The 17,518-nt window shown below is 46.4% G+C and overlaps 1 protein-coding gene across 1 annotated transcript in view; it reads right to left on the bottom strand.

Annotated features, from left to right (window-relative positions):
• Positions 1–1,261: 1,261 nt before the first annotated feature.
• The window catches only part of Cacng3 (calcium voltage-gated channel auxiliary subunit gamma 3), a 95,950-nt gene continuing 79,693 nt past the window's right edge, over positions 1,262–17,518 (bottom strand). Inside the window, exons 2-4 of the mRNA XM_036176097.1 lie at positions 15,050–15,133; positions 7,462–7,602; positions 1,262–2,346 (exon numbers count right to left, since the gene is read on the bottom strand). Of these exons, the coding sequence (XP_036031990.1) occupies positions 1,835–2,346; positions 7,462–7,602; positions 15,050–15,133 (737 nt within the window). The 3' untranslated portion in view covers positions 1,262–1,834. The remainder of the gene's footprint in view (positions 2,347–7,461; positions 7,603–15,049; positions 15,134–17,518) is intronic.

The raw sequence follows: 17,518 nt of genomic DNA, 5'->3' as shown, positions 1-17,518 counted from the left end.
TTAAATCCCAGTGTGGTGGTATATGAGAGGGACACCTTGGGAAGTTCCTTAGAGTTAGTGAGGTTGTGAGAATGCCCTACCCAACCCATGATTACATTAGCAGTTTAGAAGAATAAAAACATGTTTCTCCCCTGCTGCATGAGGACACAACAAGAAAGTAGCTGTCTGTAAGCTAGGATGGGGGTCTTACCTGGAGCCAAATACTCAGACACCTTGACCTTGGATGTCTCAGCCTCTAGAGCAGTGGTTCTTGGCCCTCCTAATGCTGTGACCCTTTAATATAGTTCCTCATGCTGTGGTGACCCCCAACCATAACATTATTTTTGTTGCTATTTCATAACTGTAATTTTGCCACTGTTATGGATCATAATGCAAATATCTGATGTGGTCTGCAGGATGGTCTTACAGCCCCTGTGAAAAAGTCATTCACGCCCCAAGGGGTTTCGACCCACAAGCTGAAAACCACTCATCTAGAGCTATAAGGAAATAAATGCCTGCTTTTAAAGCTACCTAGTCCAAAGTATTTTGTTATGGCATTATAAACTGACCACTTATACAGTTCTCACTTACCTGGAATCTATGTATAAAATAAAATAAAAAATCTATCTATCTATCTATCTATCTATCTATCTATCCATCCATCCATCCATCCATCCATCCATCCATCTATCCATCCATCCATGCAACCATCCAGTTCCTAGACTGGGGATTTTGATAGCATCCTCAGTTAGAATGCACAGTTCTCAGCACCACATAAACTGGGTGTGGTAGTGCATGCCTGTAATCTCAGAACTGCAGTTTTGAGAGTCTCAGAGGTGCAGGCAAGAAGTTAGGAAGTTCAAAGTCATCCTCAGTTGCACAGCAAATTTGAGGCATACATGGGCTACATGAGACCAAGTCTCAAAATGATACACAAATGCATACATGCATTCTTTGTAAGTCACTAATGATTACACGTACAGACGTTATTTGAGCTTCACAATTCTCCTTCAGATGAGGAGACTAGGTTTGAAGGTCAGAGTCAGATCTTGAATGGCCAGACTTCGCTCTCTTGTGAGGAGCCTCCAGGGGATGAGTGGCAGCAAAAGGCTACAGAGAAGATCTCACTGGCCTCAGTGAAATGGGAGAACCCTTCCTGATGACTAGAGAGAGGATGAGAAAAGTGTGGTTTCTGAGAGAGACATGAGCCTTGCTGGTGGCCGGAAGAGCAAATTTGTGTAGGAAATACCCAGAGATCAAAACAAGACAAAATAGCCCCAGCTCCGTTGGTTACAAGGCAAAAACCTTTAATAACACAAGTGCTTATTACATTAACTGCTTCAGGGCACTGACATCTTTGATTTCTGGTCATGTTTTTCTAACACTTAAAGGTGAATGCCTCTGTCAGGGCCACCTGTGTGGTGGATTTCCCGAGAGTTTGTGTGGGTGGACAATGGGGACAGCTATGCATAAAACTGATGGGGCTTTGGAAATCCCCCCCAAATGCTATGACCTCACCCTTGACTTTTAGTAAAGTCCTTTCCCAAGGAGGGAAGAATGTTGTGATCCTTCCAGCAAAGAAGGAAAAAAAAAGAAAGAAAGAAAGAAAGAAAACACCTGGCACAGATACATAGAGAAGGGTAACATTAAGGGACCAGCGTGAAAAGTTAGAGGAAGTGGATGGGTTAAGGTCTGGGGGATGAGGGACCAATGTGGGAGGGAGTTGAGTCCATTTGGTTTCGTTCTTTGTAAGAAGTGATACCATCACGAGGACCATGCCATGCAACCTTAGAGACATCTGTATACACTTCCCCCAAGGCTGTGCTGGGCGGCGGGGCAGAGGTCAGAGGTCAGCTCAGACAGGCGTAGTACGTCTGTTGGCTGGATTGTTATGCAGCGACTCTTTGAACTCTTTGGGTGTGGAATTGTGGAACTGTAGAAAAGCATGGTCCCGGTCAGAGTTGAGGAGGGTCCCCATGGTAAGCTTAGAGGGGTCCCGGGAGAGGGTGAACATGGAGATGTCAGTGGAAGGGATGGTGTGGAAGCCTTTGCTGATGGGAGACAGGTCTCGGGATCTAGGCTCAGTGGAGCGAGAACTTGACCGTCTTCGGAATCTATACCTGTAGGGTGGTAGGCGGGCAAATGTAGACTTCTTCAGGAGCTCCGAATGGGATCTGGCACGCAACTGCTGATGCTTCTCAATATAGATGTGCACAGCGACCACACCCACAATTTCCGCAATGATGAAAGAGAAGGCTCCGAAATAAAAGGACCAGCCGTAGGAGTAGCTCTTTTTAGAGTCCCTCTGCCCAGGGTCTCCAGCATTGGCTGATATATAAACTATGATGCCGATGATGTTGCTTAGCCCTGAGAGAAGGGGGAAAGAAAACAAGGATTCTATAAAGCCTCAGAGGCAACAACCATTTTTAGCTTTGAAATACTGATAGAACATGTGGAGGTAACAAGGAGAGGAGGCAATGGGTTATGGCCAGGAAATCCCACAGCTGAGCTCTTCCTGAAAGGGTTGTCGCTGGGAAATGACAAATTCTGGTACTCAGTCCTGGGCAGGACACTGTCAGTTAAAGAAGACATTGTCTATACATAACAAGTACTGTAGAACCCAGAAATACATCCATTTCCCCCTTGAAATAACCCATTCCATCACCACTTAATCTTGACACTAACTCACAAGGATGGCAAGATGAACAAGCTACAGGTCCTTGACCTTGAATTTCTCATCAGTAGCTGGAGAGACTGACATGTAAGTGCAATTAGAGTATAATATAGCAAGGACCCTATCAGGGATGCATATGAGTTGACTCGGGAGCAAAGGAGAGAGAGGCAAGTGCCTTGCTTTGAAGATCAGGTGGCATTTGAGCGGGATCCTGACAAGTGACAGGAGATGCAAGGCTGTGGACTATAAAGTGTGAGAGAAGGGACGAGAGAATGACTTGCAAGGGCATAGCTTGGATGCTGGTGAGGCTGGTAGCATCTTGAGCACGAGGGAGGCCCAGCTAGGGAGGAGGGCATGTCATATCTAGGGAATTGGAGATGCTGATGAGATACCGGTGGTCGCACACAGTGTGGAGCTATAGTTGGGAGGTTACTGATTCTCTGGAGGAAGAAGGATGGTCACTTAACAAGTCTTTTTTTTGTGGGGAGGGGTGTTGATGAATGCCCTGTACTTCTCAAGATATCCCCAACATTATACAACTACAGGGTTATTGGAAGTTCTGTCTAGATGCTGCAGAGACAGCTTGCTGCTCTTCCAGAGGATCTGAGTTCAGTTCCTAGCACCCATTTCTGGTGGCTTATAACTAACTGTTTGTAAGTCCAGCTCTAGGGGATCCCACCTCCTCTTCTGGGCTCTGCAGGCAACCCCCCCCCCCCATGCATACACACAAATAAAAATAAACCTTAACATATAAAATAAAGGTTTGCCAGCAGAGTTGCTTCAATGCCACCACTCTGACTGGCTGGTGCACAGGTGTGAGGGCTTACAAATATTTTGCAAATGACTCTGGTCATAGTTCATCAAGGACTTGCCCCTAGCAAGGAAGGGTCAAGTTTCACCTCTGCCCTGTGTTTTCTTCTGGCATTCCTGGCACATGCTCTCTCAGGTAGGCAGCAAGTTCTGACCTGATACCTCTGATATGGGAGATGACAGATTTGGTTCTGGCAGGCTGCAAGGGCCACCCCAGGATGACAAACGGCTCCTCTTCCCCCAGTGCCAACTTGCCTGCATGATTAGTGGAAGACACATTCTTTTATATTAAAAGGAACACGGATATAAGGAGGGGAAAGCAGAATTCGTATAAATTTTTCAGTGAAATGGGGAACTGGCTTCAAAGGCACTTCAGCTCACTGATGCTTCGACTGATACCCCGAGTGCCCAGGGCCATGTTCTCTTTCTCCCCTGTGACAGCAGGGACATATGAGCGACAAGGTTTAGAAAGTCCTAGAAAAGAGGGCTTTGCTGGGGGCAATATAGAAAAGTTCACAGAGATGCTCAAATGTCAAACTAGTTTAAAGAGGCAGGAGTGAGTTGTCAGCAATTCACAGGACATTTCTTATGAGCCAGACACTGGACAGAGTCTTTAGTGACTTGGTTTATTTATTTTATGGTGATGGTACCCAGGGCTTCAGACATGCTAGGCAAGTGTAGTACTACTTAGTTAGCTACACGCCCCTTGCTACGCAGACTCTTCCTTCATTGGTTCAATGAATCATTGCAATATGTCTGCTTTGAAAAGAGGATTCCCTTTAATAGACAGGGAAACGACACTGATTAGTAAATTTCCATGTCAACATAAACTAGGAAATGGTAAAATCAGAATTTGAACCCAGGACTCTTAGCTGAGATTTCAGTAATGAGGTATAGACAATAAGCTTTGCAATCAAACTGTAAGCTCCTTGAGAACAGGAACAAGACTCTTGTGTATCTCTCTTGCTCCAGCTTCTAGCCCAGAGCTTGACCCAAAGCAAGAACACAGGGTATGTTTGTTGAATGAATGAATGAATGAATGAATGGAGTTGATACACTCATTAAACGCACAAAGCACATTACAGTTGCTTTGTGTTGAGCCACACTGGGTGCTAGCCATGGTTCTAGGCTCATTATGTGTACCAACTCATCTAATCCTTTAAATAGCCTCCAGAGGAAAGATCATTATTACCCCAACTTTTAGGTGGGCAAACTGAGACACAGAGCAGCTTAGTGACTTGCCTGATGCTATCTAACTAGAATATGGAAGAGGGAAGATTAGCATTGGGCAGCCTGACTTCAGAGCTCATACATTTGGACTTTGTTATCAGGCCCAGGACACAGTAAGTGCTCAATAAAAGGTTGTAATAAAACCATAAACTTTAGCACCATAAAGGACCTGGTAGAGCAGGTCTTCCAACACTGTTATTTTATAGGTGGAGAATTTGAGGCTCTTGGGACTCCAGAGGGAGAGGAGTGGAGAGAGGTCTAATCCTAGACAAGTATCCCCTCAGGGCTCTCATGGTCCCCTGCATCTAACTTATCTGTCATCCCTTACAATACTCCAGTGAAAAGCAAGTAGCTGATGACACTCTTTCTTAGCAATCCCCTGGAGGAACAAAATAATGATCTTATCTTGTTCTTTGGAAACTGTCACATAACACAACACTGGTGCAGATTCTCCTGCTTGAGGTCAGTCAGAGCCAGGACAGGGCTACCAGTGGGAGCAACATTCCTAGAAGCCAGTTAAGCCTCTGGGTTTTCCAGTTAACATCTGTCACCACAGAACATGGTCAGAAGCCATAGCTACCTCCAGCTGACCTCATCTCCCTAGGGCAAGGACACTACTTTCTCCCTGGTCTGTAACTTGAATGGGTTCTCTGAGGATTAGAGTGAGGTGCTGTCTCTCTTACTCATTCTGTAGAAGGAGAAACAGTGGGGGGAAAGAGCACTGCAAGGTATGATGGGGGCCAGGATGCTGGGCTCCATGCTTGACAGTGTGTTCTTGCTGTTTTTCCAATAGTAGAAAATAACACTGTAAACGTGCACACCCAGTGCCCTTGCACCAGCTCTGTGAAATGGGAACCATTGCTGTTTGCCATGTTGGAGGTAAGGAAGCCAAGTTACCAGGATGTTGGTGAGAGTTCCCAAGGCCACACAAATTTCAAAGTGTCATTTATCCACAGTCATCTTTGGTCTGGAAATAGTGCAAGGAAATTCCAGAAAAAAGTAATTCATGTTAATATTAAATAACCTTGTTATAGTTTATTATGATACTTCTATTTTACTATTTATTAAGTTCTTATATACCTTAATGTATAAGTTACACTTCCATATGTATGTTTTTACAGAGTGAGTATAGTATTATAGGATTTGGTATTACTCTGGTTTTAGCGTCCACTAGGGTTCTTAGAAGGCATCTTTTGTGTGTAAGAGAGGACCACTGTACTGAAAAGTTAAAGGTCACCACCAAAGCCATCTTCCTCTACCTCTGCCAAGGTAGTTAATAATAACTGTCAACTTGATAGTATATGTAAGAAGCACACCTGAGTGTATCTGCAAGGGACTTTCTAGGCTATATTAATTAAGGTAGGAAGACCTACAGTGGGATGGTCCTTCTGTGTGCTGTGAATATGTGTGGCTCTCATTGGTTGATAATAATGCTGTTTGGCCAATGGTGAGGCAGACTAAGGTTGGGTGTTAGAATCAAACTGAGGATGAAGGAGAAGAGTGGAGTCAAGAGTCACCAACAGATGCAGAGAGATCAATATGAGCGTGCTGTACTGAGAAAAGGTACCAAGCCTTGTGGCAAAGTATAGAAAAGAAATATGGGTTAATTTAAGTGTATGAGTTAGCTAATAGCAAGCCTGAGCAATTGGCCAAACATTTATAATTAATATAAGCCTCTGTGTAATAATTTGGGAAGTGACCACCAGGTATAGTCAGGCATACGGACAGAAAGCTCGCCTCTGTTTACAAAGACCCACCCTAAATACGGATATCACCATCCCATGGTCTGGGGGCCTGGATTGAATAAAAGGAAGAGAGCGAGCCGAGTACCAGCTCATCACTCCCTGCTTCCCAAATGTGGGCACAGTGTGATCAGCAGTCTCACATTCCTGCTGCCATACTTTCCTCACAGTGATGGACTGTACCCTCACACTGTGAACCTAAAGAAACCTCTTCTCTAGGCAGCTTTTGTCACAGCAACGGGAGGGGTGATGGATAAGCTTGCCCTGTTCTTTGCTTTTCTCAAGCCTTCTGTCCAGTTGGCATTGACCCGCCTGGAGTGGGAAGTGTTGGGAGAGAAGGCAAAGGAAGTGTGGAATCCCAGAAAAAGGAGAGGAAGTGGGGGAGGGGAGGTGGTGGGTGAGGAGAGGTAGAGAACTTGGTACATTTGGGAAGGGAGTCCTTGTCTCCTGGTCACCCTGCACTTCCTGCTACTCAGAGCTGCAGTAGACGGATGACAGGTCTTCCCTGAGGTGTTCCATCCAGGGATGCTTGGGAGGCTATGGGGACTTGAATGCTTGAAAGGTTGTGAGCAGCAGTTGACCGGCAAGTAAGCATCTCCAAGCTCTTCTCAACCTTCTTCTCCCCTTTAGCTCCTCTCTCCCTCTTCCCTTCTCTCTCTTTCTCTTTTCTTCTCTCTTCCCTCGCCTTCTTCCCCTCTTCCCTCCTTCTCTCTCTTTGCGGTTTCATGATGTAAGCCAGACTGACTGGAACTAGTGACTCAGCATCCATGGTGTTGGTTTTCTAGGCATGCACCACCATGCTTGGCTGCCGTTTGGTGAGTCTGTCTCTCTGTCCCTTTGTCTCAATAGACCCACACGTCCTGTCCCCTCCGTGTGTTTCCTTTGTGCTGGCCTTGGCTAGAGTCTGGGTCTCTTAAGTGTGTAATGGAATCCTCAGCTGTACACAAGCTGAATGTTCACCGTTGGTGTGGCTCTCGCTCTGGTTTGTTTTCTGGGGAGATCTCAAGGTCTAGGCAAGATGCTCACCTGCAGAGACGAAGAAGATGCCCGCGCTGAGGATGACGCTATGCCTGCTGCGGTGGAACTCGCTGGCGGCCACGCAGAGCCCCCCGAAGAACAGCAGTGTGACGCTGAGGATGGGAAAGACGCTGGAGGCCCTCACAGCCCCTGCAGAGAGAAGGAGAGAAGTTTCCATCTATGTTCCAGCCAGCCTCAGGACTCTCCTGCTGTGGTTGTGGGGTGTCTGTGAACCAGATAGTGTAGAACTGGAGAAAAGTCCACATCCCATGGGGTTGTGAGACCAGTGCCAGCCACTCAGGGACCTGTATTTGGGAGGCCCAGCACTTGGCGGCCAACATCTTGAAAGTCTAAGCAATTTTTACCAGTAGTGTGTATTGTAAATTATATCTAGGTGCTTGGAGCACAGGGCCCCACTTTCAGCCATCATCTTCTTAAGTGCCCTCTTCCCAGACCTCCTGGGGTGGAGTGTCTGTCCTCTCCAGCCTCAGCTTAGTAACCAGGTCACCCTTTGTCTCTGATGAGGGTCTGGTAGTGAATACAGGGAGAAACAGATTTAGCTGCAAGCCCCAGATCCTTGGGTGAGGTTTCACTTACTTTGAGGGTATCCCAGTATCCAACAGAAGGAAACATTAAACAATAATTAAAAACAAACAATGGCAATCAAAACCTAACCATAAAGGGGCTGCTGGGGGGGAGGGATTGGTTGAAAATCTTTTAGATCTGTATTTTGAGCCTGGAACCCAGGATCTTCATTTTATACTGGGACCTGCAAATTATACAGGCAGTCTTGAATGCAGGGTTTCCTGTCAGCCCATTTGCAGCTCATCAAAATGCAGAATCTTAAACACCTGGATTTGCATAGTAAAGAGCCTGGCAATACCCATTCAAAACTCATTTAGTCACAGAATGATTAAATGAATTTATGTATTCACTCAAGAAATATTTATTAAGCGCCTACTAGATGCCAGGCACCCTGCCAGGTGCTAGGAAAGCAGCCACGGAAACACTTAAGGACCATAAAGGCACAGCATTGTCCTTGGAAGAGATGCTGGTCAGAAGACCCTGAGTCTCTGCTGTGAACCTGGTGGCTTCCTGGATCCTGGAGAGGCCTGAAGGTCCTGTGGCAGGAGTCAGTATGATCCTAGCTAGAATAAGGGCCTACATGATCTCATCCTCAACTTACACTGTGTTGCATCCTGACACACCTCAGGATGATGAAAATATGGTAGGTGCAGCAGGCATTCCCTACAGGGATGGGCAAACCTCACAGTGACGCAGTCCACCACAGAGTATTGGCCATCTCCCCTCAGCTGGCAGGCTGACTGGGAGCCCTGACGGCTGATGCCGCACACCACGAGAGAATCATTTCACATACTGAGGGCTTAGGAACAGACCCAAGTTTGAAATGTGGAACGAGGCTCTGCCCAGCATGCATTGCTTTCCATCCACTGTCGGGTGTGCAGATCCCAAGATGAAATGCCTTAAGTCAGGGACTGGCTGTGTTTGCTGGCATTGGCGGGGCGCGGGAGAGCTGTTAGGACACCCTGGATTTCACATTACAGAAAGGAGCAAGCACCTCTCTGTGGCTCATGGTTGGTTTGCTCTAAGTTAATCTGTATGCATGCATTATTAATGGTTTGTTTGTTCTAACTCTTCCACCCAGGTAGCACGTGGAGGAGTAAAATGAGCTGACTGGTGAATGCTCGGATCTAGATGTCCAGAAAGATGATAACCGATGGAGGCGTGGACATCCCAGGAATGTGGAGACTACCTGACCAGAGGGACAAGCTTGGGCACTCATGATGGACTGTCTCATTCTCAACAGCAGTACTGGCTTGAGAAGAGGTGTGAAGGTGGGGTCTTCTCGCACCCCCCCTCTCCCCAGCAAAGCTCACCTTAAATATTCAGTAACAGGTAGCACTAGCTTTGTTCTGGTTGCAGGTATAGTCAGGCCTGGATATAGAGCCTGAATGGTCTCTGTGCTCATCCATATATAAAAAAGCCACAGGCCCCATCCTCATGGGGCTTATGCTCTAATGGAGACCACATGCAGGGCCACACACACAGTTTGCAGGGCCCTGTGCAAAGTGAAAATGTGAGGCATCTTGTTGCAAAATTGTTTAAAAATTCAAGATGGCTGCAGCAGTGCAGTGAGGAGGATTTTCCAAGGGCTGGGCAATGAATGATTGACAGGGCTGCAGGGATTCAGGTGGGAGCTGGCATGGCTTGGACTAGTGCAGCGAACCATGGAAAGTAAGTGATTGAGCTCAGGCAATATTTCCTATGTGGAAATATTAACTGACGGCACTGATACGAGCTGGGAGAAGAAGATTCATGAACACCTGCCGCCTTGCTCTCAGTGAGGAGTGAAGGGTGGTACCTTACTGTGGCCTGCCCACCAGAGGAGCAGAATAGGGATGGGACAGGCAGGGGTATAGCTTATTTTGGCCCTGAGAGGTTCAAAGCTGAGTTCATGTTCCCTCACACTCACGTGACTGAGCTCCAGCTACTTCCATTGTTCAGACCTAAAAGCCAAAACTCTTTCAAGATGCTGTGACCAGTTTGGGTTGGTTGTGTGTTTAGTGGTAATCGGATTAAGGGAGAGGCCACAGAGGAGTGGGGCCTTCTGTATTTGCTTCAAGATGTCTCGAGCTAGAGGCCCTGGCAGTCCGGGGTCCTGGATAGCTGTGTCCTTCCTAACCCTCTGCTACCACGGTGACATTTTAGGAGGGCGTTCACACTGCCTGAAAATCTGGTTGAAAGAAGAGGCATGGGGTGGGGGTGGGGGTTGACTGTCCTGGGCTCTGGAAGGACCAGATTAGATCAGTCTCCCCGAGCTTGCGGCTGTCTTTGCCACTGCCCTGGGTTGTGTTGAGGGCTAAGAGAATGATAAGCTGGAAATAGAGTGGGTTTTTTGTTTTGTTTGTTTTGCTTTGGGATGCTGAGTAATTTGATTTAAAGTAAATGGACCAGCTTTTAGAAACAGGCCCAGTGTCAAGGTTGCTGTGATCTTGTGTCATTCTCCCCAGCCTAGCTTCACACCCCTGCTTCAAGTCCTAGCAGAGGCTTTCTGTGAAATTCTCTTATCTGCCTCAAGTACGCACCCACAGAAGGGGAAGCAATTACTCTAGCCCCTTCCCTGGGTTTTTGTTTCCTAAACTCATTTCACAGGGAGACTGCAGTCTGCTGCCACACCTGGACAGACGTCTGTTCGCCACCCATGGCTGCCTCTACTTCCATTCCACAGAGAATCATTTACAACTCATGGTGTGTTCTGGTGTCAGAGTTTGTTCCGGGCCACTGCATATTTAATAGGTCTATTGGGTTTGGAGGAAAGTCATCTGCTTTGCCCATTCCTCCTTCGCCAATGGAATAAAGGAGTCTATAGGTTTCTAAGTCATGTTACATTGGCACTCATGCTCTGGTGACCTTCCAACATGATGTGACTCCCTCCCTTTCTTCCACTTCCACACATTTGTAAGCCTCATCTCCAATTGAGTGTATTTATTACTAGTCCATTCCAGGAACACTTCAGAAGGTGCAGTGGAGGTGGGTTCCTCTTAATACTCAGAGGAGGGAGAGAGGATCTTCATGGTAATTTTGTTCCTCAGGTAGAATATGATCCCAGGGAAGCTGGCTCCGGCATCCTGAGTGTCGGGGATAGCTTACTGGACCCAGGCTTGGGAGTAATTCATCAAATAATTCCTAAATAATTCCTAAAAATTTCCATGTTTGATGTATGAGTTTGCAACTGGATTTTTGGCCTGGATATCCCTGAAAATTGTGTGTGTGTGTGTGTGTGTGTGTGTGTGTGTGTGTGTGTGTGTGTGTGTATGTGTGTGTTGGTCAGAAGATAATTTGTAGGAGTCAGTTTTTTCCTTCCACCACGTGGGTTCTGAGATGGATCTCAGGTTGTCAAGCTGGGAGCCAGGCGCCTTTAATCTCTGAGCCATTTTGCCAGTCTGTGAATCAACCTTTAAAGAGACCATTTACATTGTGAATTGGCAGGGTTTGCTTGAATATTCAATGTAATGAGTTTATTTGATTAAAAGATTTTTTTAATTAAAAAAATGATTAACCTTTGAAATGTGCCCCAAGGACATGCTCCCAACATTTGAAGTTATAAGGTTGATTATAAAAGTGCATGTTTGGATTGGCCTAGTGGCATAGGCCTGTTATCCACTCTATTAAGGAGGTCGAGGCAGAAGGAACATAAGTTTAAGGCCTGACTGGGCTACAAGGTAACTTCAAGGCCAGCCAGGGTAAATTAATGAGATCCTGTCGAAGGAAGGAAGAAAGAAAGAGGGAAGGAAAGAAAGAGAGAAAGAAAAGAAAGAAAGCAAGAGAGAAGGAAAGAAAAAGAAAAAAGGCTAAGGAGGCAGAGGCAGGGGGATCGCTGTGAGTTCGATGCCAGCCTGGTCTACAGAGCAAGTTCCAGGACAGTCAGGGCTACTCAGACAAACTCTGTCTTGCAAAACAACAAACAGATGAGGCTTCCCCCCTCCCCCGCACCCCCCAAAGGTGTATCTGAAACACGTATGTGCTGTGTGTGGAAGAAGGGCTGTGACTGAGGCCAGGAAGGGAGCAGGTCTTCAAGACAGGAAACTGAGCTTCCTCTGGCAGACTGGTGGGTAGTGACTGTTAACTGCAATCCACGCCTTAGAGATGCCTCTGCCTCCTGTAAAGCCATCTCAGGCTAGGAATGAACATCAACCAATCAGATTTGCCCTCATTTGCATGGCCGGACCCTGAGTGACAGTGCCTTACCCTCTCCCTATCCAGATGAGTGATGGCAGCGCCAAAATGAAGACGCCACCCCAGCACAAGCAGCCAGCGTCTTATGCCAACAGTTGTTCTCTTACTGTGGTATCTGCAGCATACTAAGTAAAGTTGTCATTTTCTGCTCTGGTCTAAAGAGCAATGTGTGTGTGTGTGTGTGTGTGTGTGTGTGTGTGTGTGTGTGTGTGTGTGTGTGTGTGTGTGTGTGTGTGTGTGTGTGTGTGTGTGTGTGTGTGTGTGTGTGTCCTGCTTCTTATGGTGGGGCTGTTTCCAAAATGGCAGAGTAGCAACTTGGCAACCCTGTTGGTGGCCAACCCTCTCGAGAGTCAGAGGTAAGCTCATTTGAGTGTAGTCTCAACATTGGCAATAGAGTGGGGCTTTGCTGCCCTTCATGTCATGTTATGGGGAGTCTTCAGTGGACACAATCTAGGTCTTATTAATTAGCCTTCTATTATGCTGTGGGTTAACTGTGTCCCTCAAAATTCCCATGCTAGAGACTTAATCTAACAATCTGCTCGTGGTGTTTATAGGTGGGGCCTTTGGGAGGTCACTGGGATTAGACCTCAGAGGGCTGGGCTCTGATGTAGCCATTGGTGGCTTTACAAAGGAAGAGGGAAACTGGAGCTGATAGACTTGTTTGTCTTTCCATGTGATGACCTCTGCCACATTATGATGCAGCAAGAAAGTTCCTGGCCTTGGCTGAGCAGACACCAGCACCATGCTCCTGGCTTCCTGGCTTCTAAAACCTGTCAACCAAAGGCAGTTTTCTTTTGTAGTACACAATTTTGTTTTGGTTTTGGTTTTTGCATTTTTTTTTTTTTTTGAAACATGCCTTCTTTGTGTTGCCCTGGCTGTCCTTGGACTCTGTCCTGGTTCTGTAGACCAGGCTGGCCTTGAACTCAGAGATCCACCTTCCGCTGCCCCCTGAGTGCCAGGATTAATGGTGTGTACCACCACTGCCCAGTTGGAAGCTTCTCTTCCCTGAATCACACAGGATCTGATATTCCATCACAGTAGCAGATACGGACACTAAGATGCAGGGGTTGAAACAGCTGCCTACCCTCAAGGTGTGAAAGTGGGAGTGCAGAAGGGGCCTGAGCAGCAGCAACCATCCATCATCCCCTTCTTCTTCGCCGTTATGGATGGGATATGACCAGCTGCCTTCACTTCCCTGCAATGATGGACTGTGACTCGAACTGGGAGCCGAAAGAAACCCTCTTGCCTACGTTGCTTTTGAATCAGGAGAGTTCATCACAGCTATAGGAAAAAGGACTAAGGCAGCCAGAGATTCTAAAATTCCTGGCAAGGAACCCGTGTGCTTACAAGGGTCCACGCTTACATTTCTCCAGATTCTGGGGCTGTTGCTGAAGCTGCCATTGTTGTCGGGAGACTTGCAGAGAATGAAGCAAAGGAACAGAGGACTCTCTTCCCAGAAAGAGGAGGGGAACGGTCAGAAAAACAAGCAGGCTCCCCAGGGACTTTAAAATCAGTTTTGTGAGTTGGGGAGTGAAAGGCACAGTCTGCTTAGTCTCCAATAGGGCAGGTATAAAACTGTTTCTTCCAAGTAGGAAAGAAAAGCACAGACGAAATAGGCATCCTGGGAAAGTCCCATTGGATTGACTTCAAAGCTATTGCTTTTGGAGGGAGTCAGTTCTCTCCCTCCCTCCTGCCTGCCCCTTCCCTCCCCCTACTTCCTTTTTCCCTCTCTTCCACTCTCCCCATACTCCTGGGTTGAATGCTAAGCACGTATGCTACCCACTTTGGCCCCTAGATACTTGATCTCTGAGTCACAATCAAAACCTGAAGAAGATAATTTCTTGGAGATTTCATTTATAACCTCAGTTGTTTTTTTTTTTTTTAAATCACCTTAAACCTAATATTCCTAAATAGCAAATTAAATACTGCTTTGGAATTTTCTTTCTGCTTGAACTTGATACTCGTTGTTAATAATATGGCAGTAACATCTCAAGCTAAGCTCCCCTGTGCCTGGACCAGTGTAGGCCTCATCTGCATCCGACTCTGCCATTTCTAATTCCATGAGACAGACCAGAGATGACATACACCACCTCATGATTATCCGTTGAGTTCAGGGCTGAATATACTACACGTTCTCTCATTTAATTTTTATGACCTTGTCAGATTGATGACATAATTTCCATTTCAAAACAGATGAAGAAAGTTAAGCTATTGAAATAGCTTGCCCCAGGACCAACCTCGCTGGAAAGAAGTCAAACAGGGTCAGAGCTTGGCCTATCACATCCCAGCACATGGCACTCCTGTGCTGTGCTTGCAACAGCCCATGCCTCATCCAGGTTACTGACCTTGGAAAATTCCTGCAGAGACACTGTCCCTGTCCCAGTAGGATTGGAACTGCACAGCAGTCAAAGGAGAGGTGAAGTTTGGCTTGTATTTATCATGCCAGGCCTTGCCCTTGGGGGCCTTGCCCTTGGGGACCTTGCCCTTGGGGACCTCACCCATTAGCACCTTGCCCGTTAGCACCTTGCCCATTAGCACCTTGCCCGTTAGCACCTCAAATCACCCGCTGGAGAAGGTGAAAACGACCAACCAGCTGAAGAAAATTCCTTAGATTTTCTTCTAAGGAGACTAAAAAGAACCTTTCAATTCTGATACACCTGCTCTTTCTCCTTTCTATTTCTAGCTCATTGAAATGAAAGAAACTTCGACATCAGAGCCTTGGGAATGTATGTCTGCACTTTGAGTTGGATAATGAGGAGACTCATGCTCCCAGGTAAGTGGGTGATGGCAGGGGACCCTCTCCTTCCCCCCAGGGAGAGTGGAGAGGTAGGGAACTTACGTAGAAGGTATTCTGCTGTGTCCTGTTCGTAGTCTGCGTCTTCTGGGAAGTGATCAATTTTCTTGCACACGCCTCGGAAAGCCCCTGTGAAAACAAACAGGACCCTGAGCCAAGGGAAGAGTGTTACCAGATCCAGGCTAGGTGGTCAACTCCATGTTGCATATACTTCCCTGGTTGTCAGAAGTTGTGCATAGAGGCTCAACAGCTGGTTTAAGAAGGGTGCAAAATGAAACTAGTTGTTGTAGTTTGGATCTGGAATGTCCTTGGGAGGCCCATGCATTAAAAGATAAACCTGAAGTTAGGAATAGAATTCAATGGTAGTGTGCTTTCCTAGCATGTCAGATTTCTAGCACATGCATCATGCACAGACACATAGACAGATACACACACACATACATACATACATACATACACACACACACACACACACACACACACACACACACACATCCTCTGCCATTGGCAGGAGGTGCTAGAACTTTGGAGCTCAGAGAGAGAAAGCTAGGTTGTTGGGTGCATGCCTTAGAAGGAGATGTTAGGAGCTTTGTTTCCTGTGCACCACAAAGAAAGCAGCATTGCTTCCCCATGTCTTACCCAACGTGAGCCCCCACATTCTGTCTCTCCCAAAAGCCTCAAACAGCAGGGCCCGTTAACCAGAAACCTCAGTATCAATGTCAGTATATTTCTTTTCCCTAAGAGTTAATTTATGCCAGGCATTGTGGTACATACCTGTGATTCCAACTACATGGGAGGTAGAAACAGTAGGGTTACAGGTTCAAGATCTGCCTGGGATATGTGACAAGTTCAAGGCTAACTTGGGAAACTGGGCAAGACCTCCTCTCAAAACGAAAATAGAAAAAAAGGTAATGGAGGCAGCTCAGTGATAGAGCACTTGCCCATCATGCTCAAGGCCTAGATACACACACACACACACACACACACACACACACACACACACACACACACAGAGTTTGTCTCAGGTATTTGTCATAGTGACCCACAGCTAGAATATCAGCAGAGACAACAGATAAAAATACATTCAATAAAAACTAAGAGGCTGAAATACTCCACGTTTCAACATGCTGTTGCCATCTTAGAAGGACAAAGAACTAGGAGGCGTGAGAGCTTGGTGTGAGGGTCTCTCCTATCCTGCCTTGGGTAGGAAAAAAGGAGGCAGAACCGAAGCATTGGATTTATCATCCCATTTGACAGATGAGCAAGTGCAAGTTTCACTTTTAGTCACTTAGGTAAGCAAAGAACCAGCATTCCAGTCTGGACATTTAGGAATAGTCTCCTGTCTCCAACCCGCCAATTGTGACCAAAGGTTCTTCCAGTCCTCTCTTCTGTCCTGAGATCACAGTCATCCTTCTCTCACCCTGATGCAGCTCACTCAGATCCACAGAGATGCTGTCAGCATCCTGCTTTCTTTCTTTCTCCAGCATAAACTTGACTCGACTCATTGTGTGTGTTTGATAATCATTGTGGGTGTTTATTAACTAGCCAATTAACCAATCTCTGGGGCAGTTAATGACTCTGTCAGCTCTTATAAATGACAAACAGTATTCAGAATGTCTCACAGCACAGCAGGAAATTATGCTTGTGTTTCCTCTTCCCTGTCTGCAAAGACAGAGGCAGGGAGGTGAGGGGCAGTGTAGTGCAGAGTCAAGCAGGAAGGTGGAGAATCAGACAGAGCCAGGCATGCTTCTTAGCAGTCACTGTAAAACGAGAAATGGCCCCCTATGAAATGAAATATATATGCATATATAGTTCTTGTGAAGCTTGGACATGTAACCATAATAGCGGTCACTTATTAAGTGTTTCTGGCGTGGAAAGATGGCTTCATGGGGATGGTACATGCTGCTAACCATGAAGATTTGTGCTCAGTTCCCCAATACCCACATAAATACTGAGTATGGGAGGTAGAGACTGGAGCATCCCTAAGGCTTACCAAACAGATAGTCTAGCTGAATTAGTGAGAGACCCTGTCTCAAAAATTAGGTGGAGGGGTGGCAGATTGGCATAGTAGATAAATGTGTTTGCTGCACAGTTCCAGTGATTTGCATTTAATTCCTAGAGCCCACATCAAGGTGGAAGGAAAGAGCAGACTCTATAAAGTTGTCCTCTGTCCTCCACACATGCTCTGTGGTATGTACATGCCCATGCACATGTGTGTGTGGACACACACACACACACACACACATTAACACACACACAAAAATTAAAAAACAAATGGGCTGGGCATGGTGTTCCATGTCTTTAATTTTCAACACTCTGAAGGCAGAGACAGGCTGATCTCTGTGAATTCAAGGCCAGCTTGGTCTACATAGTAAGTTCCAGGCCAGACCAGACCAGCCAGAGCTTCACAATACTACCTAATAATATCCTGCCTTTAAAAAAAAGAAAGAAAGAAAGAAAGAAAAGAAGTAATTAAGCACTTGGGTGGTGGCACATGCCTTTAATCCCAGCACT

Source organism: Onychomys torridus, chromosome 1, assembly GCF_903995425.1.
Source record: "Onychomys torridus chromosome 1, mOncTor1.1, whole genome shotgun sequence".
In the NCBI taxonomy this organism is placed as follows: Eukaryota; Metazoa; Chordata; class Mammalia; order Rodentia; family Cricetidae; genus Onychomys; species Onychomys torridus.
This window is presented reverse-complemented; position numbering and strand designations above follow the sequence as displayed.